Source organism: Orcinus orca, chromosome 3, assembly GCF_937001465.1.
Source record: "Orcinus orca chromosome 3, mOrcOrc1.1, whole genome shotgun sequence".
NCBI lineage: Eukaryota > Metazoa > Chordata > Mammalia > Artiodactyla > Delphinidae > Orcinus > Orcinus orca.
In genome coordinates, this window is record NC_064561.1 from 2,720,026 (window position 1) to 2,744,880 (window position 24,855).

Here is a 24,855-nt window from a genome sequence, read left to right on the forward strand (position 1 = left end):
TAAAGTTATTAAGTCCTTTCAAATGTCGTGTCAGGTTTCAGCCAGGAGCAGTGAATATTTTTGGCAATATGAACAACGTCTTGGATTCAAGAAGTGTCCCCAAAGAGGTACAAAATATATTATCTTCACGATATCTAGAGTCACTCACAAAAGAGCCAAAGAAAGCGCCATCAACTTGTATGTCCCAGGAAAGCAGAAAGCTCAGCCAAGTTTTTTCTTTTTCCTATTTATTTATTTACTTTTGGCTGCATTGGGTTTTCATTGCTGTGCGTGGGCTTTCTCTAGTTGTGGTGAGCAGGGGTCACTCTTCGTTGCAGTGCGTGGGTTTCTCATTATGGTGGCTTCTCTTGTTGTGGAGCATGGGCCCTAAGCACGTGCGCTTCAGTAGCTGTGGCATGTGGACTCAGTAGCTGTGGCTCGTGGGCTCTAGAGCGCAGGCTCAGCAGTTGTGGCGCACGGGTTTAGTTGCTCTGCGGCATGTGGGGTCTTCCCGTACCAGGGCTCGAACCGTGTCCCCTGCATTGGCAGGCGGATTCTTAACCACTGCGCCACCAAGGGAAGTCCCCCAGCCAAGTTCCTACGACATAAAACAAGACATGCAAGGAACCAAATCTATCCCTGGGAGAGAAAGGACCAATAACCATTTGGTATGGATTTTGGAAAGGAACAGCTGTGAAATGTTATTTCCCTCTCTTGACTGGGCAGTACAGACAGAGATTTGGGAGTGCTATGATAAGAATTTTCACCCTTAGCTGATTTTGCCAGTTTTTCCAGGATCACATCTGCAGGTTCTGAGTGGGGTAGAAAGTGGAGAGCATAGCTCTGATTTTTACTAGAATTTGGCTAGGCTTTTAAATTAATTTTAATTTTAGTTTCCCCTAGGCTGTTAAAGAGAATAATGCAGCAGTTTACCAGAAAATCTCTGAGTCTCATCAACTCTGGGAGGGATCCTCCTTTCAAGGTAGGTATGAGGGTGTATATGAGGCTGTTAACTTGTTGGATTTATGTTGCCTTTTATATCATTAATTTTTCATTAGCTTTTTGCAAGGAAGCTTTTAATGAAGGTATTTTTGGAATTCTGAAGCCTTTTGGGAGCTTCTTGGTGCCAATTAAAGTAAGTATCCCATTCTGTTTGTTTCATTTGGGAACTCCTGAGTGCACCTCTGAAATCATCTTATCCAATTAGAGAGGTTCTTCTAATGGGCATTGCAATTCCCCTGGGGGCTGACAGCAGTTATGTAGGACCCTAGTCTGTTAGGTTAGGTGCAACCCACATTTCAGTCTGGCCATGTTTTGGGGTCCCCAACATGACAGGTACCAAGCCAAGTTCTCGGGAAACAAAACAAGCTTAGCAAGATTTTGCCATTACTACAAATATCTACAGCTTCTGGGACCACCGTTCTTAGATATTAAAAAAAAGCAAGTGTGCCAGAAGGGGATACACTTGACTCTTTAGATTTTAAGGATCCCATTGTATTACTGGTTTTGTATTTTTAGCTAAGCTTTTGGGTCTCTCGAGACAATCTGATAACTAAAAGGGACATGATGCTGGGTTGGAAGATGTGTGATGTATTACGCTGTTCCTCACTACATGACAATTAATCTTCTTGAGGTTTGAGGGTGACCCAGTATCAATCTAACCCATTTCGTAACCAACTTAACCTAACATGGGTGTCTGAGTTAGGTGGCAAGTGCTTTAACAGCATTGAACTTTGCATCCCTTGCCCAACTTTTGTGGCTATGGCTTCTGAAATTCCCATGTAGCAAATAGCCTTTACCTCATGTGCACATTAACAGCATCCAATGGTAACCAAGGAAATGGAGCTGTGGACACCAGTAGCAACCAAAGAACTAGAGACAGGGAAAGGATTAAACCAGCAGACCTCACAGATGGGCACTGTGGACTCATTCCTAACAAATGGAGAACTGCACTTGCCATCAGCAGTTCCCAATGTGGACTGTGGGGGAAAATTCTAATACATAGGGAACTATACACTAAACCACCAGCAGATCCCAGTAAGGAAACTGGGAACAGAACCAAGGGCTGGGGCTTAGAAATTACTGCAGACTTCCCAAGAAAAGGCCCCGTGTGCACCACCAGCAATTTCTGTGGAAACTTGGACTAGGGGAAGTGCTGACCCAGCAGACCTCAACAAATGGGGACTGTGGACTCAGGACTCCACATGGTTGGGGAACTGCAAGCTGCCACTAACAGTTCCCATGTGGATCTTGGGACAGAAAAAAGGTTGGGATTTTCCAAACACCTGAAAATTACAAACTGAAAAGCCAAGTAGAGTGGGAAGCTCAATGCGAAGAGACTGGAGATCTGAACCAAGAGGAACTTATCCATGGTCCTCAGAGACAATGAGAAAGACAGTGAACTCAAAAGGGTTTCCCTCGTACCATACCTGTGTTTCTCATTGTCCCCAAATGCCAAACATGTGTCTGGTTGGGGGCTGTTCCACGTGGGCAGAGCCAGAAGTCAGAAAATGGTGCTGGAACTCAGTCCTACCAGGTTGCCATGCATCTCCGTCTCCTAATGGTACAGAAGATCCGAGAATCATGGATTCCTCACTTCTGCTTTCTGGACCTCACACATCTTTTTTTTTTTTTAATTAATTTATTTATTTTTGTTTGCATTGGGTCTTTGTTGCTGCACGCAGGCTTTCTCTAGTTGCAGCGACCGGGGACTACTCTTCGTTGTGGTGGGGGGGCTTCTCATTACGGTGGCTTCTCTTGTTGCAGAGCACGGGCTGTAGGTGTGCGGGCTTCAGTAGCTGTGGCTCACGGGCTCTAGAGCGCAGGCCCAGTAGTTGTGGTGCACGGGCTTAGTTGCTCCGCGGCATGTGGGATCTTCCTGGACCAGGGCTTGAACCCATGTTCCCTGCATTGGCAGGTGGATTCTTAACCACTGCACCACTAGGGAAGCCCTGGACCTCATGCATCTTTTTCTTCCCTACACTTTAACTCAGAACCACTAACAAAAGGGCTCTGGGATACATAGCTTCCCACCTTGCCCAAGCTGACAACAAAATTCAGTAGAACCACCTGGATAGTAGCTTTCAACTTCACACCAACAAGTCGCCCTTCTTAACTGAATGTTTCGTGTGCAATTTCCACCCAAGATCATGGACAATGAAGAGAGGCCAAATTAATAAACATAATCAGATGAGACAGAAGGTCTTCCAAGACCTTCCACAATTACTAATTTCTGTGAGGAACACAAATATGGTATCCACTAGCAACAAACATGGAAGACACACCTTTTAGTAATATAAACTAAGGGGAGCATAAATACTGAGTCAGAAAATTCCAGTATCGTTCAGGAACCAGAAAAGACATTTCAACAACACAGGTCTCACATCATGATCACATATTAGGAACATAAGACAAAGTAAGAATCAAAAATATTTTCATCTAGGGGCTTCCCTGGTGGTGTAGTGCTTAAGAATTCTCTTGCCAATGCAGGGGACACAGGTTCGAGCCCTGGTCAGGGAAGATCCCACATGCCGTGGAGCAACTAAGCCTGTGCGCCACAACTACTGAGCCTGCACTCTAGAGCTCACAAGCCACAGCTGCGGAAGCCCGTGTGCCTAGAGCCCGTGCTGTGTGATGAGAAGCCACCACAACGAGAAGCCCACACACTGCAACGAACAGTAGCCCCCACTCACCGCAACTAGGGAAAGCCTGCGCGCAGCAACGAAGGCCCAACACAGCCAAAAATAAATAAAATAAATAAATTCATTAAAAAAATTTTTTTTCATCTAAACTCATACCATGTTGCACATGAAAAAAACCACAAACCAAAAAGACTTTCACTCTGGGTTCAAAAGACATTGTAATGGAATTGAGACAAGTATTATATGACTGTATAACTATTTAAAGTCCAAGATAACAAAACATAAGTAGCAAAGATGATGGGAACATAGAGGCATGGTTATTATCTTAAGTGTTCAGATCAGTTAACATGAGCTAGAAATTAATACACTGGGATCCCTATTCAGGATGAGGCACTTAAAAGGAAAAATCATATTTCTTTCCATTAAAAAATTTTGTCTATCCTGAGTTTTCAAGTATAAAATAAGTGAAGTGCTGAAGGTTTCCCAACATTCTTTCCGTTCATAATGTTTCTCTCCTGTGACTGCTCCATTTATAAGATTTTAAGGGAGAATGAAAGCTTTCCCATAGTTTTTCTATTCAGAATTTTTCGCCAGTGTGTGTCTTCATGTGTCTTTGCAGGGATATGAGACACCTATAGGCTTTTTCACACTGCTGACATTTATATGGCTTCCCTTCACTGTGGGTTAGCATGTGTCCTTGCAGGGATCTGGGATACCTGAAGGCTTTCCCACACCGCTGACACTGATAGGGCTTCTCTTCACTGTGTGTTTTCATATGTTCTCGAAGGGATGAGGAAGTAATGAATGCTTTCCCACATTCTGTACATTCATAGGGTTTTACTCCACTGTGTGTTTTCACATGTTTTCTAAAGTATTTGGGACAACTGTAGGATTTCCCACATTCCTTACACACATAAGGTTTCTCTCCAGTGTGGATCCTCACATGTCCTTGCAGGGATTTGAGATAGGGGAACGCTTTGCCACACTGCTTACATTCATAGGGTTTTTCTCCACTGTGTGTTCTCATGTGTTCTCGAAGGTAAGTGCACCAACTGAAAGCTTTGCCACACTGCTTACATTCATAGGGTTTCTCTCCAGTGTGCATTCTCACATGTTCTCGGAAGTGTGAGATGCGAGTGAAAGCCTTTCCACATTCTTTACATTCATAGGGTTTCTCTCCAGTGTGAGTTCTCACATGCCGTGCAAGTTGGCAATAATAACTGAAGGATTTTCCACATACTTCACACATGTGGATTTTCTGTCCATAATGACCTCTCTCATGTTCCTGAAAAGATGAGGGACAAGTGAGAGCTTTTCCAGACTTCTTATACTCTAAAGACTGTTCACTACAGTCACTCTTCATGCACCTCTTAGATGCTCTCCCAGCATCCTGATGTTTATCGGGTTTCTCTACAATGTCTGTTTCCCTGGGAGGGCTTAGGCACGAGATACAGCTGCAGGCTTGCCCCCATTCTTCACATGGATAATGTTTGTGTCCAGGGTGAGATCTTTGCTGATTCTTCTGGAAAGAATGATCCCTGAAGGCTTTTCCACACTTAATGCATTGATGGGGCTGAATTCCAGTCCAATAACTCTTATGCACAGTAAAATCTATAATCTGGTTCAGGGTTTCTAGACATTGATGACCTTCTTTACCTTCACAGAGACTCTCCACCAAATTATTTCTGTTCAAAATAGGAAGCACAGTATTAGGGATTAATGATTATAAGTGATTTCTTAATTAGTGATTTGTTGATGGTTATTCATTATTATTTTGACTACACATTTGCCATTTTCAATGAATGGGCATGTTTTCAGCACTCTGTGCATTGTGACAAAGTGCAACAAGTTTAATGCTCCAGCTAAGAGCTCAAGCAGAGCCATAACTTTCAGTGTTTTTTACATATGAGGTTTCCTGACCAGTGTTTCCTACTGAATTAAGTTTTAGGAGCTCCATATCTACATCACATTTATAAAAGTAGTTTTGTAAGAATTCTGTGAATAGACAATTGTTTAGCTAAGTTTACACTTTTTCTTTAATTTTAAGTGAGTCTAATACTCTGCTGAGATTCCCCCTCCCCTTGTGGGAGTGCCACTCACCTCAAACGCCTCTCCTGAGTTAGATGCTGATCTTGCATGTTATGAAATGCCCAGTTTTCTCCCAAAAAAGACCTGGAATCATTTCTTGTGAATCTTACTACTTTCTCTTCACTGCATAGTCCAGTCTCCAAAATATCCCAATGAGCACTTGATCTACTGGTTTTAACTTGAGAGCAAGAACCTGCAATAATTGGTAACATAATTAAATCCATGGGAAAGAAATGGTGGGATAAAGGAAAAAAAAGAGACCACATGTAGATTTCTTTCCATAGACTAATTCAAAAATGTAAAATAATTTTATAAAGGAAGGTAGAAGATGGTGATATTGTGATTTATCAGAAATATATATATATTTGGTCATTCAGATGACCAACATATATTTCTCAGATAAATTGGGTCCTTATCCAGAGTTTCCTGCTCGGGGATCCTAAAACCCTTGGAATTTCCTGAGCAGTAAAAGCAATGGAATAATATGTGGTCTCTTGTGCTCATTTCCAGAAAACGCTTCAGGATCAGAAAGGTGAAATAGGTGTCTTGTTATTCATAAAAACCCTTTCCATCCCAATTGGGTTTATGTTAATGAAAAAAATTGTTACAAGGAAGTATGGGGGCTCGTTGCCAATGGAGACACCATGTGATTAAAGGGTTGAAACTTTCAATCCCACCCACACCCCCAGACACCCCAACACCTCTGGGGATGGGGGAGGGGCCAGAGATCAAATCCACTGCCAATGATTTCATCAACAATGCCTATGTAATGAAGGCATGAAAAAAAAGTTCAGAGAGCTTCTGGGTTGATGAACACATGGAGATGTGGGGAGACTGGCACCTGGAGAGGCACAGAAACTCCTTTTCAAAATCTTACCCTATGCATCTCTTACATCTGGCTGTTCCTGAATTATATCCTTTTAAAATGAACCTGTGATCTAGTAAGTAGTATGTTTCTCTGAGTTCTGTGAGCTACACTAATAAATTAGTTGAACCCAAGGAGAGAGCCATGGGAACCTCTGATTTATAGCCAGTTGGTCAGGAGGACAGGTAAAAGCCTGGACTTGAGATTGGCATCTGAAGTGGGAGAATATGGAGTAAGTCTTGAAGAACTGAAACCTTAAGCTGTGGAATCTGTGGCTATCACTGTGTAGATGGTGTCAGGATTGAGTTGAATTCTATGATGTGCTGCTGGTCCAATAATTGTTTGTTGGTGTGAGGTGCCTTAACACATGTGCACGTGTGCACACACAAACACACATTAGAATTGGGTCCAAAACAAAATTAACACACACACACCCACACCCACACTGGAATTGGGTCCAAACCAAACTTAACACACACACAAAGAAAAACTCTGAGGACCTCAGCTATTTGGAATTTTAGCCATCATAGGGAAAATGAGTCAAAATGGCAGACTGTTCACTAAGAAATAGTTCAGAAGAGATACTTCACAGAAGCAAAGCAGGCAGGAAGTGGGCAAAATGCACACTCCTAAATGCTCCCTTCATAAGAGGAGCTACAGAAAGACTTCTGAAGTGGGCAAAGATGGATGAAAAGTCCAACAGGGAAGCCAGGTCACCTTCTCAAAGATAGAGTGACAAACGTCACCTTCTCAAAGACAGAGTCATGGTTCTAACAGTTATGACCAAATATCTCTCCCTGATACAGAACCTTCTCCTCCCGAGAGGTGTGCCCTCCTGGTGATCGCAGGCACAGAGGCCCTAGACAAAGCCTATCTCCAGTGACCCAGCTGCCACTAGGAGATCAGATGGTGCATGGCTGCTGTCCTGCTCGTGGAGAAAAGCTTCTCAGGGGCAGGATGGAGGACAACAAGCCCTCCATGAGATGGGCCGATTCTCTGGTCCTCAAGTCACTGAGGATGGGTGAGTGTGAGTTTAACTACAGCAGGATTATCATGTCAAATGTGTACTGATCACAGTGTAACTTTCACAGGGTGAAAACCGTAACGCTGCTCTCACTGCCCCAAAGTAACACTGGAGACCACGCTCACATTTATACAATTAGGGAGCCTCAGGATTCTGATCAAGAGCAATAAAAATCAATTCAATATAGAAATATTTACGGTCATGGAAAAGCTATTTGACTCTAGGTAGGTTCTATAAAGGTGGGGACCACGTCTGCCTGTTTTTCAACATATTCCTATTCCTTGGTTCCAGTAAGAAAGAACACTGTAAGAAATATTTGTTCCCTAAAGACTAAGTGCAGGGAGGAAGCCGTCCTCACCCACAGAGGCCAGGTTCCTGAAGGTCTCCAGCATCACGTCTCTGTAGAGCTTCCTCTGAGCCAGGTCCAGCAAAGCCCACTCCTCTGCGGTGAAGTTCACAGCCACGTCCTCAAAGACCACCGAGTCCTGAAACAGCCACAGGTTCCGTGTCAGCAAGGCTCCCCCTTCACCCTCATGTGTGGGAGGATGGGGAGCCTGGCTGTCAGAAACCGGACTCAATTCCTAGGACTCCTGAGCTTACACTCTTGTGGGAAATGAACACACACAAGCCAATCAAATGCATTTTACTCAGTGATGGTAAGTGCTAGAAACTGAAACAAAATGTAACAACAATACCTGATAAACACTCATGCATACATAATGAAAAAGAACGGTTTTTACTGAGATAGAGCAGACTGTGAGGTATGACACATACTGAAAATGAAATCATCATTCAGATGACATGGAAATGGACACTTGGCCTGCTCATAAGTTATTTCCTTGAATCTCCTAGAACTGGAGCAGACTGTCAGGAGGTCGTCAACACTGATTTTCCAGGGCCGCTGCATCTGAACAACTCTCGCCTGGACTGAAGAGCATGTAAAAGCCTGGGCCAGTCCCCTCATATCCGACAGAGGTAGAGATACGAACCCCCTGCCAGGATGAGGTGGACACCGAGGGCACAGACGCAGGCCAGGGCCCAGGGCCTGGGATACCTGTGGGGTAAGAGGAAGCCTGGTTCCTGAGGGATCTGTCAAGCCAGCAAGGCCTCTCAGATAAATAATCAAGAAATCAAGAATAATGCCCCACGAAGAAGAGTCATAGAAGGATCTGATGGCATTAGAGCCAAAGATGACTTTAACACAGAGAAAAATCACCGAATTAATGTTTTTAGGACAATATGGTATGACTCTACACCCTTGAAATATAAAGCAAACTATCTTTATCAATTAGAATTTTAATTAAAAATATATTCCGAAAATTGAAATGATAAAATATTCCACTACATCAGCTACAAAGAAGGCAAGGCTATCTCACCCGGGCCTGCAACTGGGGTTTGCTAATCACACACCTGAGAATATGGGACATTAGTCATCAGGGAAATGCAAATGAAAACTACAAGCAGATACCTCTTCCTACCCACTAAGAAGGCTATAAGACAGACAAACCGATGCTGGCGAGGATGTGGGAAAGTTGCAACCTTACAAACTGCTGGTGGGAAGGTAAAATGAAGCCACTTTGGAAGACAGTCCAGCAGATCCTCATGATAAACACAGTTTCACCATATAACACAGCAATTCCACCCTAGGTATCTATCTACCCAAGAGAGGCGAAAGCAAACACCAACACAAAAACTAATACACAGGGACTTTCCTGGTGGTCCAGTGGTTAAGAATCCGCCTTCCAGTGCAGGGGACACAGGCTCGATCCCTGGTCAGGGAACTAAGATCCTACACACCGCGGGGAAACTAAGTCTGTGCACTGTAACGAAGACGATCCCACGTGCCACAACTAAGACCTGATGCAGCCAAATATATAAATAAATATTTTTTAAAACCCCCAAAGTAATACACAGATGTTTACAGCAGCATGATTCATAACAGCCAAAAAGTGGAAACAACTCAAAAGGTTATCAACTGATTTGGATAAGCAAACACAGTAATCTCACGACGGAATATTATTTGCAACAAGAGGAATGAAGTACTAATCCATGACACAAAATCAATGAACTTTAAAAACATTAACAGGTTTCACAAAAGCCCACAGGCAGTATCATATCATTTATGTGAAATGTACAGAATGAACAAAGCTATAGAGACAGAAATTAGATTAATAAACTGCCTAGACGAAGGGCGGGTGGAGGCTTGGAATGAGAGGTGACTGCCAGCAGGTACAAGTTCTTTTGGGTGATAAAAGTATCTAAAATTAGAATATGAGGACGGTTGCACAATACAGTAAACATTCTAACACTTCTGAATTTTACAGTTTAAACCAGGAAACCTTACGGTTCATAAATTATACCTCAATAAAAACTGTTCAAAAAATAGATTCAGGGCTTCCCCGGTGGCACAGTGGTTGAGAGTCCGCCTGCCGATTCAGGGGACACGGGTTTGTGCCCCGGTCTGGGAAGATCCCACATGCCGCGGAGCGTCTGGGCCCGTGAGCCATGGCAGCTGAGCCTGCGCGTCCGGAGCCTGTGCTCTGCAAAGGGAGAGGCCACAACAGTGAGAGTCCCGCGTACCGCAAAAAAAAAAAAAAAAAAAAAAGATTCAGACTAGCTAAAAATATGTTCTTCTTAATCTAATGGCAACTTTATTCAAAAGCACCAGAACTTGGGCAAATAAAAGAATATGAATTGCTTAAGGAACAAAGTTACAAACGTTTCAGAGATCCAGTAGGTTGAGGAGATATCACAAACCAATTGTCAAGGATGCAACAAGTGCCCAGAGATGGAACTTGATGCATGATGTTCTATTTCTACAGGAGACAAAAATTCAGTCTGGTTTTCTTTCAAGACTACAGGCTGAAAATGGTGATTCCCCAAACTGCCTTAACAGAGATTTCCTGGAGAGAAGTAACGTGGCACATTCCACCATGTGTGAGCTGAAAGTAGAGTGGGCCAGTCATGTTCAACTTGGAACTGCCGTCACCTACGGACTGTTTCCACCCACCAAGGAGAGCTCCTGGAGAAGAGTCCTCCCAATACCCTGCACCATCCATAAGCCTGATCATTTAGAAGTTGAAACTCCTAAAACGGCCCCATCAAGAAAGAAAAAAGACAAAAAATAACCACTTTCAAAAGCCCAGAATGAAGAGTTGGCAGATAACATGGCTCAGCAAAAAGCAGCTCCCGAGGATGGGCTGAGTGGATGTGAAGCCTTTAAACACGACTGGCCCTAAAGATGATGAACGATGCTCAGTCTTGGAGATGAGGAAAGACTGTCTTTTCAAAAAGGAACTGGGCTCAAAATCTTTCATAGTCTTCCCTAGTGTGGAGGGAGGTTTCCATAAAGCACAATTTTTGATACCATTCTTGGGGGGAAAATGTTGCAAGCTGACAGTTCATGAAAGATGTAGTTCTAGTACACTATTTCCACGCACCTGCCTTAATAACAGGTGAACAGGTCACTCTTCAGTATACTTTATGGAGCCTGTTGAGCTTTGAAAATGGACAAATATGGGAAATAATAAATAGTTAGTATTAAGTTAAATGATCTTATTCTAGTAAACATGATTTTTTTTAAGGCATATGAAGTGCTTTTCAAACTCTCATCCCAATGGAGCAAAATACCGATGAACAATTCTTCCCCCACAGGATCCATATTAATAGAATCTCATCTTTAGTTAAGTTTTCATCTCGTCTATCTCCTTATAACTGAAGCATAATTTCTTGAGAGCAACTGAGATACAAGTCTTGGAAATTTTTTACATAATCTTCTTGTCATTCCTTCCTACTGTTCAACGGGGAACTGCTCCTCTTTACTAAACAGATATCTGTGTACACCACTGGGTTGCTCTGGGTCAAGAAGTGCTTCATCAGGAGAGCTTTCAGGGTGTGTGGAATGGGAGAATATAAAAAACAAATCTGCCCAATGCATTTGAGCAGAAGTGCTGGTTTCCATTTAAAGCCTCTCTCTCTGCTGCACATACCAGGATGGGAGCAAAAGATGCCGTAATATGTCATGTGTCACATGCTGGGGACAATAGCTTAGTGTCTCTTTATCTTCTGTTCTGTGTTTTTAGTATTGCATGACTGAGGTCTTCTGAATGGTTTATCATAAAACCACATTTCAAGTCTTGTTTCTGCTCAGAGAGTCTTTTCAAATATCCAACCCTGATCTCTTGGTAATAATAGACATAGAAATCTCTCTAATGCTGACCTGCAGTACATGCTTGAGTTTTAAAATCATTAATAGAGGAAACTAATGGCGTCATTTTACCAGGAAATAATACATGCAGGCCTTGACAACTCTGTGGGTTTAATTCCAGACACCACAATAAAGGAAATATTGCAATAAAGTGAATTACACAAATTTTTTTGCTTCCCTGTACAGGTAAAAGTCACATAGTCTTTTAAGTGTTCAATAGACTTATGTCTAAAAAACCTTGTACATACATTAAAAAACACTATTGCTAAAAAATGCTGACCATCAGTGAGCAAATACTTTTTGAAAATGGCACCCACAGACTTGCTGAGATGTAGGGTTGCACAACACCTTCAATTTGCAAACAACACAGTATCTGCAAAGTGCAACAAAAACTGAAATGCAAGGGACTTCCCTGGTGGTCCAGTGGTAGAGAATCCGGCTTCCAATGCAGAGGATGAGGGTTGGATCCCTGGTGGGGGAACTAAGATCCCACATGCCACAGGGCAAATAAGCCTGCGCGCCACAAGGAAGAGCCCACGTGCCGCAACGAAGATCCGTGTGCCACAACTATGACCCAACGCAGCCAAATAATAATAAAACAAACCAACAAAAAATGACAATCAACAGACACCAACATCAAAATCACACATGGAATTATCTGACAAGGATTTTAAAGTCACTGAAAAATACTTCAGTGAGTAATTACAAACACACCTGAAACAAATAAAAAATTGAAAGTCTCAGCAAAGAAAGAAAAGATACAAAGAAGAACCAAATGGATATTTTAGAACTGAAAAATACAATAACTGAACAAAAAACTGGATGGTTTCAATACAGAATGAATATGACAGAGGAAAGAATCAGTCAACTTGAAGGTAGAACATCAGAATTTACCCAATCTGAACAACAGAGAAAATAGACCAAAAAAAAAGTGAAAGAGCCTTAGTGACCTGTGGGACAAACACAAAAGATAAAACATTAGTATCACTGGAGTCTCAGAAAGAGTGGAAAAAAGTATGCAATAGAAAATTACTAGAAGAGGGACTTCCCTGGTGGCACAGTGGATAGGACTCCGTGCTCCCAATGCTGGGGGCCCGGGTTCAATCCCTGGACAGGGAACTAGATCCCACATTCATGCCGCAACTAAGAGTTTGCATGCCACAACTAAGGAGCCTGCCTGCTGCAACTAAGACCCAGTGCAACCAAATAAAATTTTAAAAAACTACTAGAAGAATTATAGAAATGAAGAACAGATGAGTGGCTGTCAGAAGTTAGGGGTGAGGGTAAGAAGGAAGTGGGGTTTGTGTGACTATAAAGGGATAGCAGGAACTATCTTTGCAGTGATAGAATAGTGTCTTGATTGTGGTGATGGCTATACACATGTACACATGATAAAACGGTACACGCACACATACACATACATATAAAATTGGTGAAATCTAAAAAAACCAAACAACCCTACACTTTCAAGTAATGGAATAAAAATGTCTTACATGCTTGCACACTGAGTCACAGGGCAGAACACTGTATTGAGGAGGACACAAAGGGGAAGAGCAGCCAAGTGTGAGCCACTCAGGTCAGCAGCCTGCTGCCCACGGTGCACAAGGAAACCCCAAGTCAGAAGGTCAAAGCCATCCGAGCTGGATGGGTACCCCCAGGGCAGGGGGAAGGACTGAGCTCCACCTAAGTATAGGAATGCCCCCTCCCTGGGCCTCAATTCTCACCCAGGAGGAAACGCTCAAGTTGAAGTTCTGACCCAGAGAAACTCTCTAATTCATCAATCCTCTCAGCAGCAGTTGAGCCCAAGGGGCCTTCCCCACGTCTGACCTTCACAGACTCACTCAGGGTGCACACATCACACTCAATCCACCAACTCATTGAATGAGGCCAAAAGCAAAGGTCGGGAGACAGCCGAGGGCAGCACAACCTCAGAGGACAAACCGCCCCCAGCACTTCTGGAGCTGGATGCCCTGCCCCATGCTCGTGCCATCAACAGCTCCTTCTGTGGTGGTTCTATGGTCTGTAGGCCACCTGCAATGGGGGGATGGGGGAGATGGGGTGGGGCAAGACCCCAGGACACCTTCCTTCACCTCCCTCACAGGCTCAGCTTGTCCCCGACCCAGACGATGCACCTGCATCATGATGATCCCTGTGGGTCATTTACATGAGACGAAGACCTGTCTCAGTGTGTAAATGAGAACCTGCAGGATCACTGCTTCCTCCTGTGTTCATGGATAATGCAGGAGAGGGAAACTTTAGGGCATTTTTATGGTTTGAGCAACTGGTTACTGCTCATCACTTTCAGAAGACAAGCATCAGTTCACTAATATCCTCATGATGACAAGCTGTAACTCATTTAAAAAGAAGTGAGCAAGTCTCAGTAGCACTGGTCACATTCCACAGAATTTCCACTAACCTCTGTTGACCAGGTAGTAACAGTGGACCAGGATCAGACAGTGTCACAACTCTGTACCCTTCATGGAAGAGTCACTACAATTTTTATGAATCTTTTTAATCCATCTCTCCACCCATTTCACAAGAAGGGGTGGGACTGCCTGCATTTCCTGAAATTCTTCTTCCTTTTTATAAAAAATAAATTTATTTATTTATTTTTGGCTGTGTTGGGTCTTCATTGCTGCGCGTGGGCTTTTCTCTAGTTGCAGCGAGCGGGGGCTACTCTTCATTGCGGTGCGCAGGCTTCTCATTGCGGTGACTTCTCTTGTTGCGGAACACAGACTCTCGGCGCGCAGACTTCAGTAGTTGTGGCTCGCGGGCTGAGCAGTTGTGGCGCACAGGCTTAGTTGCTCCGTGGCATGTGGGATCTTCCCGGACCAGGGCTTGAACCCGTGTCCCCTGCATTGGCAGGTGGATTCTTAACCACTGCAGCACCAGGGAAGTCCCATTTCCTGCAGTTCTAATGGAAGAGAAAACATTTTCTGTACTGAGACACTTCTCCCCAGAGGCATCTCTGGTTAAGGCCCAAAAGCCTGGAATAACACGAGTCGTCAGGAAAAGGCAAAGACCTAAGATTCTTACTACCCTCACTAAGGAGAAGAAACCAGGCAGAAAGAATGCGGAATTTTACACTTGCTGAAACCGGAAGCTGGATCAGGGGAAGCTATTAGTGCTGAGCTGGACCCAGAGGAGGCTGCTCACAGGTGTCAGGGGACAATGCTGAACCCTCCCTGAGCCCTGTGCTCCTGGAAACTTCGATGGGAGGTGAAAGGACCCCCCACCCTTTGGTCTTCTGGAAAATGGCAGGCTGCAAGAAACCGTCCCCGTGCCCCACCTGACTCAGATAAGACTCACACGGAGGCCCCTTGTTTATCCAGGACAAGGCCAGACGCAGTCCCCTCAAAGCCCCATCTCCACCTCATCAGTGATTAGCGGAACTGTTCCCCACACTGACCAAGCAGAACAAATGTTTGTTGGCCAAACTTTGGTTCAGCTCCTCTCCTTCCCCCTGACCTGGCCTCACCGCAGCCAGACGACAGACCCCTAAGGACAGGCTGGCCTCAGGGATCTGCTATCTGAGCATCACACCTGGTCCCTCCTGGTGATGTTTACTCCTCTGTATAAGAGAAAAACTCTCTCTGCCCAACTCTTGAGACACTTGCAGATCTTAGGGTCAGATGTCCCCTTTCTTGCAGAGCCCCCTGTGCCTGGTGCAACAGACCCTTCTCCCCCTGCAGGAACTCATTTGAATAAAGGTCTCTTGTTGTAAAGTTTGTAATTTTTTTAATGCCACAGGGTTGACCAAGTGTTCTCAACGGCCCTTGTGAAAATTAAAAAAGAGAAAACGCACTAAGAAGAAGTGGGGGTGGGTGCAGAAGGGACAGCCTCACCCAGAACCACTTGACATCAATTACAGGAAGAAGTGTCAATTACAGCCCCCAACAGAAAAATTGAAAACACGAAAGAATCAACAATTACAGGCCCCAACAGAAAAAGATGTACATACATTGAATCTTCTCAAGAAACTGGCTACCCCAGCAACTAGCCAATGAGAAACCAGCATCAACCTGAATTCTCCATCTCTCCACGGACTTTACATCAACACAACCCCTCCCAACTCCCTCCTTTTTCTCCAATAAATAAGTCTGTTGGACTTGCCTATGGCTTTTGCTATACTTGTCTGTCCCGAATTGCAATTTTTTGCTGTTCCCAAATAAATCCATTTTTCCTAGTAAATAACTGTTATTTTTAAGCTCAACATCCATTTTTTTACCTAAACTTTACTCAGGCTTCTTCCCAAATGCCCCTGACTCTGGGTCACTCCCCGCTACACCTCCCAAACTGAGCATCACTGAGCTGCAGAACAAATCCCCTCTCACCTGGGCCGAGGACGCCCTGACCACAGGACCTCTGGTTCTGTCAATCCGCCTTCCTCTCACCCTCCTCTCACAGAAGAGAAAAGCCCTTTGCTGTGTGGTTGGAGACGCTGGCACATCCCTGAGATCCGAGCCTCGGCCCTATCGTAACATTAATTGCAAAACAGTCTCCCTGACCAACCCTGGACTTGACATTATCTGTCAGGTCCAGGGCGGGACCCCAGCGCCTGACCGCCTGCTCCGGCGGCTCGTCCCGTCCTCGCTCAGACACCCACCGGGACAGGGACTGGGTCGGGACTCACGGGATCCCAAGTTGCGGTCGAGGGCGGAGACCCGAGTTGGGACACGAGACCCCGCGCGAGGACCGGACAGGACCCCGGGACCGCGCGACGCGGTCGAGGGTGGAAACTAGGGTCTGGACCGGGGTCAGGGAGTCCTATCCTGCTGCCGTTTCCGGCCAATTCGAACCAGCCCCAGCCGGTCTCGGCGCCAGCCCCACGCACTCACCATTTCAGCCCCTCTCCGCGCATTCAGGTCGTCCTCCCCGCGGCCCTGCAGCCCAACAGCTCCGGCAGGTTAGAGCAACAGCGACGGGACACCTGAGGTCCCCTGAAGTAGGTGCGACGGAACGCCCGGGCGGCTAAGAGCGACGTCACAACGTAAGCGAATGCGCCCGCCCCCGTCTCTGATTGGATGAGGCTCCAAGCCTTCGCACCTTAATTGGACGAGTCTCTAGGCACACCCCCTTCTTGGGCTCTGATTGACAACGAGTGCAGGCCTGGATTCTGAGTGAAGGGCAGGCTGTAGGTCACGTGACGGAGCAGGGCGGAAGTGCGGGTGGTTGGCTTCAGCCCTTTACTGCCTGGCTTTCTATGGGGCGCCAGACCTGGCTGCCCTGGTGGACTCTAAGCCGAATGTACTGCTGGCCAGACAGACACAGCATCAGCCCACAGCTTGCAGTCCCCTTCTCCTGAACAGAAATGTGCCACTCAGTTCCCCTCAGTGCCCCCTGTCCAGGGCTGCCCCCCTAAGTCCGGGAGCCAGGACAGCAGGGGACAGGTGTGAAAGGAAAATCAAAATGGAGTCAGTATTGCTAAGAGAGCGCTCTAAAATGCAGGCAGGAGGCCACTGAGGATGTAGGGCTTATGCAGGTCTCAGCCCAGATGGAATCTGAACTTTTGACCACTTACTGCCTTAACGCAGGCATCCAGAACATCTGCCCAATGACCCAGAAAGTCAAGATACTTATTGGACCCTTCCCCTAAATAACTTGTGACAGCCTATTCCTTAAGGACAAATATTTCATTCCCTGTGTCAGTCTGTCAAAATTCATGCCAGGCAACTTTAACAACCGTGTGGCTTTTCCTTTAATAAGTCTGTTACTCTTCCTCCTCCCTACAACACTTTCAGTGTTACGCTGTTGATGAAAAATTAATGAATAGTCGATCTAAAAGAGAAAACAGAAAATTTTGTTTAAGCCTATGAGAGGATTATAACCCAGGAGACAGTCTCTCATAAAACTCAGAGGGCTGTTCCACTTACTAGAAGTCTAAGACCATCATATATATTTTTGAGGCAAAGGAGCATATATCAAAATGACACAATGACATCTCACATAAGGTTCACCAAAAATACATAGTCTAGATCTGCAGCAGATCAGCATGACCCCTGACAGGATTAGGAAAGTTATGTTATCTTGGAGTTACATTGCTGGTGGCAGAACGAGGAAAAAAATTTGATCTTTCTGGTGGAGCAGACATTCCTACCTTTGAGAAGGTCTGTTTAATGCATAATGCAGATGCACAATGCACATTAGGGAGGGCCCAATAAGGGCAGAGAGTAATGTTATGCTTAAATTTTCTTTCTTATGCCTCAAAAACATAAATTGTATTCCATCAACTCAAATCTGGGTCCCCCAAGTTGCAATTCCTAAGACCTCAAATAAGCTCAATACTGATTACTGTTCCACATGACACAGGAGGGCCTGGGGAACCTCCCGAGTCAGGGGTCGGCCTGGGGGCAAGGTCACTGTGAATCTGTTCCCAGAGTACAAAGACACTCTGTGATGCTCCCTGCATGTATTCAGGGGCCAGCCCCACTTTGACATTTTATCTTTGACACCAGGAGATCCGGCCCTCCTGCCCACACATTTGGGCTTGACCAAGTTCTCTGTGTCCTGTTTCTTACCCCACATCGTCAGATTTCTCCCCACAGGTTCCTGGACGGGGTGTCGCCCCCACGTCTGAGCAACACTGAGGTTCCGAACAAGCCCCTGGTCAGCTTCTCCAGGCAACAGGTGACCCAGGGAGCCCTGTCCAGTCCAGCCACGCTGGCCCTGCACTCCGCGCACCGCCCTCACTCGCCCAACTTCCCTCCTGCTCGCCCTCCTCACACAGAAAAGCCCTTTGCTGTGTGGTTGGAGACGCTGGCACATCTCTGAGATCCGAGCCTCGGCGCTATCGCAACAGTATTTGCAATACAGTCTCCTTGACAAGTCCGGGCTTGACTTTATCTGTCAGGTCCAGGGCGGGTCCCCCACGCCCCAGCGCCTAACGGCCCGCGTCGGGAATAGTCCTGTCCTCCCTCCGACCCCCACGGGGCCAAAGACTCGGTCCGGACGCCCCCGGACCCCGAGTAGTGACGGAGCAACACGGCAGGTCCTCAGCCCGCGGCCGAGGGGGAGACTCGGGTCCGGATCCCGGGTACCCACCCCGAGGCCGAGGGGGAGACTCGGGTCGGGACGCCGGGGTGGGTGGGACGCGGGGAGACGCTGGCCCGGCCGTCGCTTTCGGCAAGTTCCGGACGGTTCGAACCAGCCTTTTCCGTGTTAGGGCCCTGAGCGGTGCACTCACCATCTGTGCCTCCTTTCGGGTTCTGCGAAGCGTCCTCGGGGCGACCCTCCGACCTGGGCCGGTGAGACCGACGGGGACGCGACACCTGAAGCCACGCAGAACAAGTTCGCACAAGCGCAGAAAAACTTCCGCGGGCTGGGAACGCGCACGCCGCCCGCCCTCTTCGGGGCCCGGGCTCTGATTGGACAGTAATCCTTGCCCCGCCCCTGCCTTGATGGACAGTCCTCCTAGTCCCACTCTATCCTGATTGCTTTGTCCGGACCCCGCCCGATCGCCGCTGATTGGACAGTTCAACCAGACCCCGCCCCTACATCCGAATGACAGGGCACAGGGACACGTGTGGCTGATACGCCGGCCTGGGAATTGGGCTCCGTGCAGAACGGGCTCTGGGCGCGGCACACCCTGTGGCATCTGCTCGGTGGCTCCCCTGTGTCCTCCTCCTGCACCTGGAAGTCCAGACTCAGTTTCCCCGGGGATCGCTCCATACCCGGAATGAGGATGAGAAAATACGGGTCATAGGGCTTTGTTGATGGAAATAAAAAATAAACGATCTATAATAGGAATAGAAAAATCTTTTGAGCCAAACTGAAGACTAGAGCCCTTAAGACGGCCTCTCAGATAACTCAGAGAACCTGCTCAGGAAAAGCATGGTTTTTAGCACCGTTTTCTATCTTGTAAGAACTCTTAACAGCAAACAATGCAGGGAAACATTCCTTCAAGGTTTCAAAAACGAACAGATCAGGGACTTCCCCAGTGGTCCACTGGTTAAGACTTCGTGCCCCCAGTGCAGGGGACGTGGGTTCAACCCTTGGTCAGGGAACTAGATCCCACATGCTGCAACTAAAGACCCCGCATGCCACAACGAAGATCTCGCGTGCTGCAACTAAGACCCGGTGCAGCCAAATAAGTAAATATTTTTTTTAAAAATGGCAAAAACAAACAAACAACAATAACAAAAACCAACCAAACAAACAAACAGACCAGCACATAGGCTGCAGCAGGAGGCAACGAGTAGCTATCGAAGGAGGACCAGCATTAGTGTCCCAGGAAGGGAGACATCTAGTCTTTATTTTTAACACGGACATCTTTTGTTCTGGTCAATGTGTCCTTTAATAATTAAAGCAGACAATGTGTTTGATAGGCCACAAACAGGCCATTTTAGTTAGTATAAAATTCGAGTTAAATCATGTATAAGTCCGAATAACTTCCCCATACCTCAATAGGTGAAAATTTCTTTCATCAGCTTGGTGATCTCCAGTGTCAGGGCATGGCCCAGGGCAAGGTCCCGGTGGAAATGTGCCCTTTAAGAACAAAGACTCAGTGACACCACCCACCATGTGCAACGCAGGGTCAGGCCTGGTCCATGTGTGACCTTTAATAGCAGGAGGCTCTGCCCTTAGTCCAAGCTCCCACCGCTGGGGCTTGAGGTCAGCTACCCAAGGCCCAGGGAACTTTACCCCATGGGAAGTCAGACCCTGAGGTCCCAGTCTCTCTGCAGAACCGGTCTCAGTACAGACACTGAGATGTCACAGTTCTCAGGTGTGCATTTTATACTGCACGGAAATTTATGTCAGATCAGCTTTTAGTCAGTCTCTGTGAATTTTGAAATGTAAGAAGTTATATTTCCTTTTTCACACTGTATAGTGATGGTTGGACAGCTGTGCAATGTACAAAAAGCCACTGAGTTTTACACTTAAAAGTGTGAACGTTATGGTATGTGAACTGTATACTCATTTAAAAACAAATTATAAGGCCATTATAGCCATGATAACCCTACCTCTTGGTCACCACTAAAATACTTTTTGGGGGGCTTCCCTGGTAGCGCAGTGGTTGAGAGTCCGCCTGCCGATGCAGGGGACGCGGGTTCGTGCCCCGGTCTGGGAAGATTCCACATGCCGCGGAGCAGCTGGGCCCGTGAGCCATGGCTGCTGCGCCTGCGCGTCCGGGGCCTGTGCTCCACAATGGGAGAGGCCACAAAAGTGAGAGGCCCGCGTACCGGTAAAAAAAAAAAAAAAGAAAGTAAGGGAAGCTCTGACACATGCTGCAACATGAATGAAACCTTGAAAATATGCTGAGGAAAAAAGCCAGACAAAAAAGACCAATATTGTATGATTTCATTTAGGTATATAAAATGTCCAGACTAGGTAAATCCAAATACAGAAAAAAAAATTTTTTTTAAGAATTTTTTTGGCCATGCCTCGCAGCTTCTGGGATCTTAGTTCCCCCACCAGGGATTGAACCCAGGCCCTCAACAGTGAAACTGCAGAGTCCTAACCACTGGACTGCCAGGGAATTCACAGACAGAAAGTTTTTTGTTTTTTGTTTTTTGTTTTTGTGACACGACAGTGACAGGCCCACGTACCACAAAGAAAGAAAAAAAAAATTCTTTCAGCGGCCATGGCTCACGGGCCCAGCCACTCCGCGGCATGTGGGATCCTCCCGGACCGGGACATGAACCCGTGTCCCCTGCATCGGCAGGTGGACTCTCAACAACTGCGCCACAAGGGAAGCCCTTCCCTTACTTTTTATGACTATTATTCTCATCCTATGTACAGGTTACACTTAGTTTATCCATTCAGCCACTGATGGACATTCGGGACATTTCCATCAGCCACTGATGGACATTCAGGACATTTCCACCTTCTGGCTATTGTGAATAGTGCTGCAACCAGCATTCACGTACACATATTTGAGCATCTGTTTCAGTATAGGCAGGAGTGGAAATGTTGGCTCACAGGGTTAATTTCATGTTTAACTTTTTGAGGAACCACCAAGCTCTTACCCACAGTGCCTGCACCATTTTACATTCCCACCAGCAGTGTACAGGGTTCTAATTTCTCCATATCCTTGACAACACTTCTTTTTTTTCCTTTAGAATTATTTTATTAAATCATAAATGTACAACAGCTTCTTAACTCTAAGACACACTTAAATTTTTTTAAAGGAAAAATGTTATGTCTTATTACACCATGATCCTGGCTAATAGCTTTTCAAAACTTTGAGAAAAATCTTAAAAAAGCTTTTACATGTCACCTGAAACTTACAAATTTAACATTATCAAAGGAGGAATGCTTCTACACTTACAAAGACCGCTAGAAAGAAACAACAAATAAAAAGCTAAGAGGGCTTCCCTGGTGGCGCAGTGGTTGAGAGTCCACCTGCCAATGCAGGGGACACGGGTTCGCGCCCCGGTCCGGGATGATCCCACATGCCGCGGAGTGGCTGGGCCCGTGAGCCATGGCCGCTGAGCCTGCGTGTCCAGAGCCTGTGCTCCGCAACGGGAGAGGCCACAACAGTGAGAGGCCCACAAAAAAGAAAGCTAATAAACTGTCTCAAAGGCACTTTTTTTTTTTTACAATCCTTCCTCCACAGTAATGTTATTAAATAATCCAATCCATTCACAGAATGGCTCTCTGCATCTGCTCTGGTGTCTTCTGCCATATTACTGCATATTTATGCATGATTGAGATAAGAGTTTCCTTAACATTGTTATTTCCATAACCTGAAGCTGTTCTGTTACCTCTGGGCTCTCATCCTCTCATATTTATACAGTGAAGCCCATGGTAAATAGGAAGAAGATCAATATCGGCTTCTCCCTCCATAACGCCCACTTCCTTCACTGCTTCCTGGACCATAGTTTCCTCCACCATATGGTCCCCCCCATGTTCCTGCTACCACCAAAGTTTCCACTCTTCATTGGACCGTAGTTAGAAGGTTGCTGGTTATAATTTCCAAAATCATTGCCATTTCCACTTCCACGATTTCTTCCTCCATAGATGCCATACCCACCCCAGGAGCTCCCACCCTGGTTGCCAGATCCAGAACCTCTACTACCATATCCTCCTCCTCCATAACCTGGGTCACCTCCAAAATTGCCACCTCCAGGCCCTCCTCCATACCCAGCATACCCATCTCTAAATCCAGGACCACTTCCGTATCCATCAGGTCCTCCTCTTAAGTTACTTCCTGGTCCTAGTCCTGGTCCAAAATTGCCACCAGCACCACGAGAATCTCCAAACCAAAGTGGCCTCCTCTTCCACTTCTAGAACTTTGGACTTCCTGCATTTCTTGTCTAGACAAAGCCTTTCTTACTTCTGCATTATGACCATTGATGGTATGGTATTTCTGCAACACAGTCTTATCCACAGGATCATGCTCATCAAAAGTAACAAACCCAAAGCCTCTTTTCTTTCCAGACTGCCTATCGGTAATTATCTCAATGGTATCAATTTGTCCGGATGCCTCAAAGTAATCTCTAAGATAATGTTCCTCAGCATCTTCTTTAATTCCACCTACAAACAGCTTCTTCAGAGTGACATGAGCCCCTGGCTTTCCAGATTCCTCTCTTGCAAACAGCATGTTTTGGCTCAATCGCTCTCCCATCAGTTGAACGAGGTCTGGCAGCCATGGCAGCATCGATCTCAGCCATGGATGAAAAAGTTACAAAATCAAATCCTCATGATCTTTCGCTTGCAGGATCCCTCATTACCACACAATCTGTAAGTTTTCCCCCATTCGCAGTAGTTCTTCAAACTTTCTTCTGTAGTTTCAAAGCTCAGGCCACCAATAAAGAGTTTACGGATTTGTTCCTTTTCTCTCTCCATCGCAGACTCCGTCGCTTCAGCTCGATTTCCCGCAGCCGAGCGAGATGAGAGAGATCTCCGCGGACGAACACGAACCGGACTCGTCCCCGCGCTGTAGTCAGAACTGCCGCTGCTCTAGGAGCACCTCCACTCTCTGGACCCGGCGCTACTGCTACTGCCACTAGAGCCGCCGCCGCTGCTTTTCTCCTCAACACTTCTGGCCATGATTCTAGCCATCCTAGTAGGTGCAAAGTGGTTATCTCATGTGGTTTTGACATGCATTTTCCTGATGATTAGCGATGTGGAGAAAATTTTCATCTGTTTATTGGCCATTTGTTTATCACTCCTGGACAAAAGTCTATTCAACTTCTTTCCCATTTTTTAACTGGGTTGTTTGCATTTTTATTATTGATATGCAAGGCTGTTTAATGTGTTCTGGATAATAAAACCTTATCGCATGTATGATTCCCAATATGTTCTCCCACTCTGTGGGGTGTCTTTTCACTCTCTTGATAGTGTCCTTGGATGCACAAAAGATTTTATTTAAAAAAAATATATATATATATATAAGATTTTACTTTTGATAAGGTCCAGTTTATCTATTTGTTTCTTGTGTTGCTAGTGCCTGTATTCCTGTCTTACTGGTTGTTTGGCCTGAGGCGTTCAGCACTGGAGTTTGCAGGCAGTTGGATAGAGCCAGGTGTTGGTGCTGAGATGAGGACCTCCAGGAGGCCTCACTCCGATTAATATTCCCTGGGGCCTGAGGTTCTCTGTTAGGCCAGCGGTTTGGACTCAGAGCTCCCACCACAGGAGCTCGGGCCCGACCTCCGGCCTGGGGACCAAGGTCCCTGCAAGCTGCGTGGTGTGGCAAAAAAAAAAAAAAAAAAAAGAAAGAAAGAAAAAAGGGAGAAGTACAATATCAAAGAACAAAATAAAATTAGAAAGATGAAAAATATATTAGGTAAAATAAAAACATAATTGAAACAACCAGTCGCTGGGGGTTCCTCCCATCCCCTTAGGTGTCTGTGGTCCCCCACTGGTGCCTGGTAGGTGCCCTAGTTGTGCAGAGACGCGAATTCCGCGTCTTCCTAGTCCGCCATTTTCCCTACGTGAAGTTTTAAGTGATAATTGTTTTATGCTAGATCTATTTAGAATAGCTTACCAATTTTGAGGGGGTAATTTACACCCTTAGAGTTTGCTACGTTAAATTGAATGATGGGAATTCATTGAATGTCTATGTCATTTCTGAGTAAGATAAAACACTGAAACATTAGTTATTCAATAC

The 24,855-nt window shown here is 45.8% G+C and overlaps 1 protein-coding gene and 1 pseudogene across 10 annotated transcripts in view; both read right to left on the reverse strand.

The window, feature by feature from the left end:
* The window catches only part of LOC101283004 (zinc finger protein 77-like), a 44,504-nt gene extending 24,911 nt beyond the window's left edge, over window positions 1-19,593 (reverse strand). For 2 of the 10 annotated variants that reach the window (XM_049707182.1, XM_049707181.1), the window contains exon 1: window positions 18,988-19,413. In XM_049707182.1, the coding sequence (XP_049563139.1) occupies window positions 18,988-19,398 (411 nt within the window). In that variant the 5' untranslated portion in view covers window positions 19,399-19,413. Of the gene's footprint in view, window positions 1-3,859; window positions 5,306-5,720; window positions 5,902-7,955; window positions 8,083-16,138; window positions 16,277-16,642; window positions 18,944-18,987 lie in introns of those variants that run through there. The other 8 variants (XM_033400732.2, XM_033400731.2, XM_033400735.2 and 5 more) reach the window with 8 other exon arrangements.
* Window positions 19,594-22,358: 2,765 nt separating this feature from the next.
* LOC101284265 (heterogeneous nuclear ribonucleoproteins A2/B1-like) lies at window positions 22,359-24,112 on the reverse strand (annotated as a pseudogene).
* Window positions 24,113-24,855: the final 743 nt, after the last annotated feature.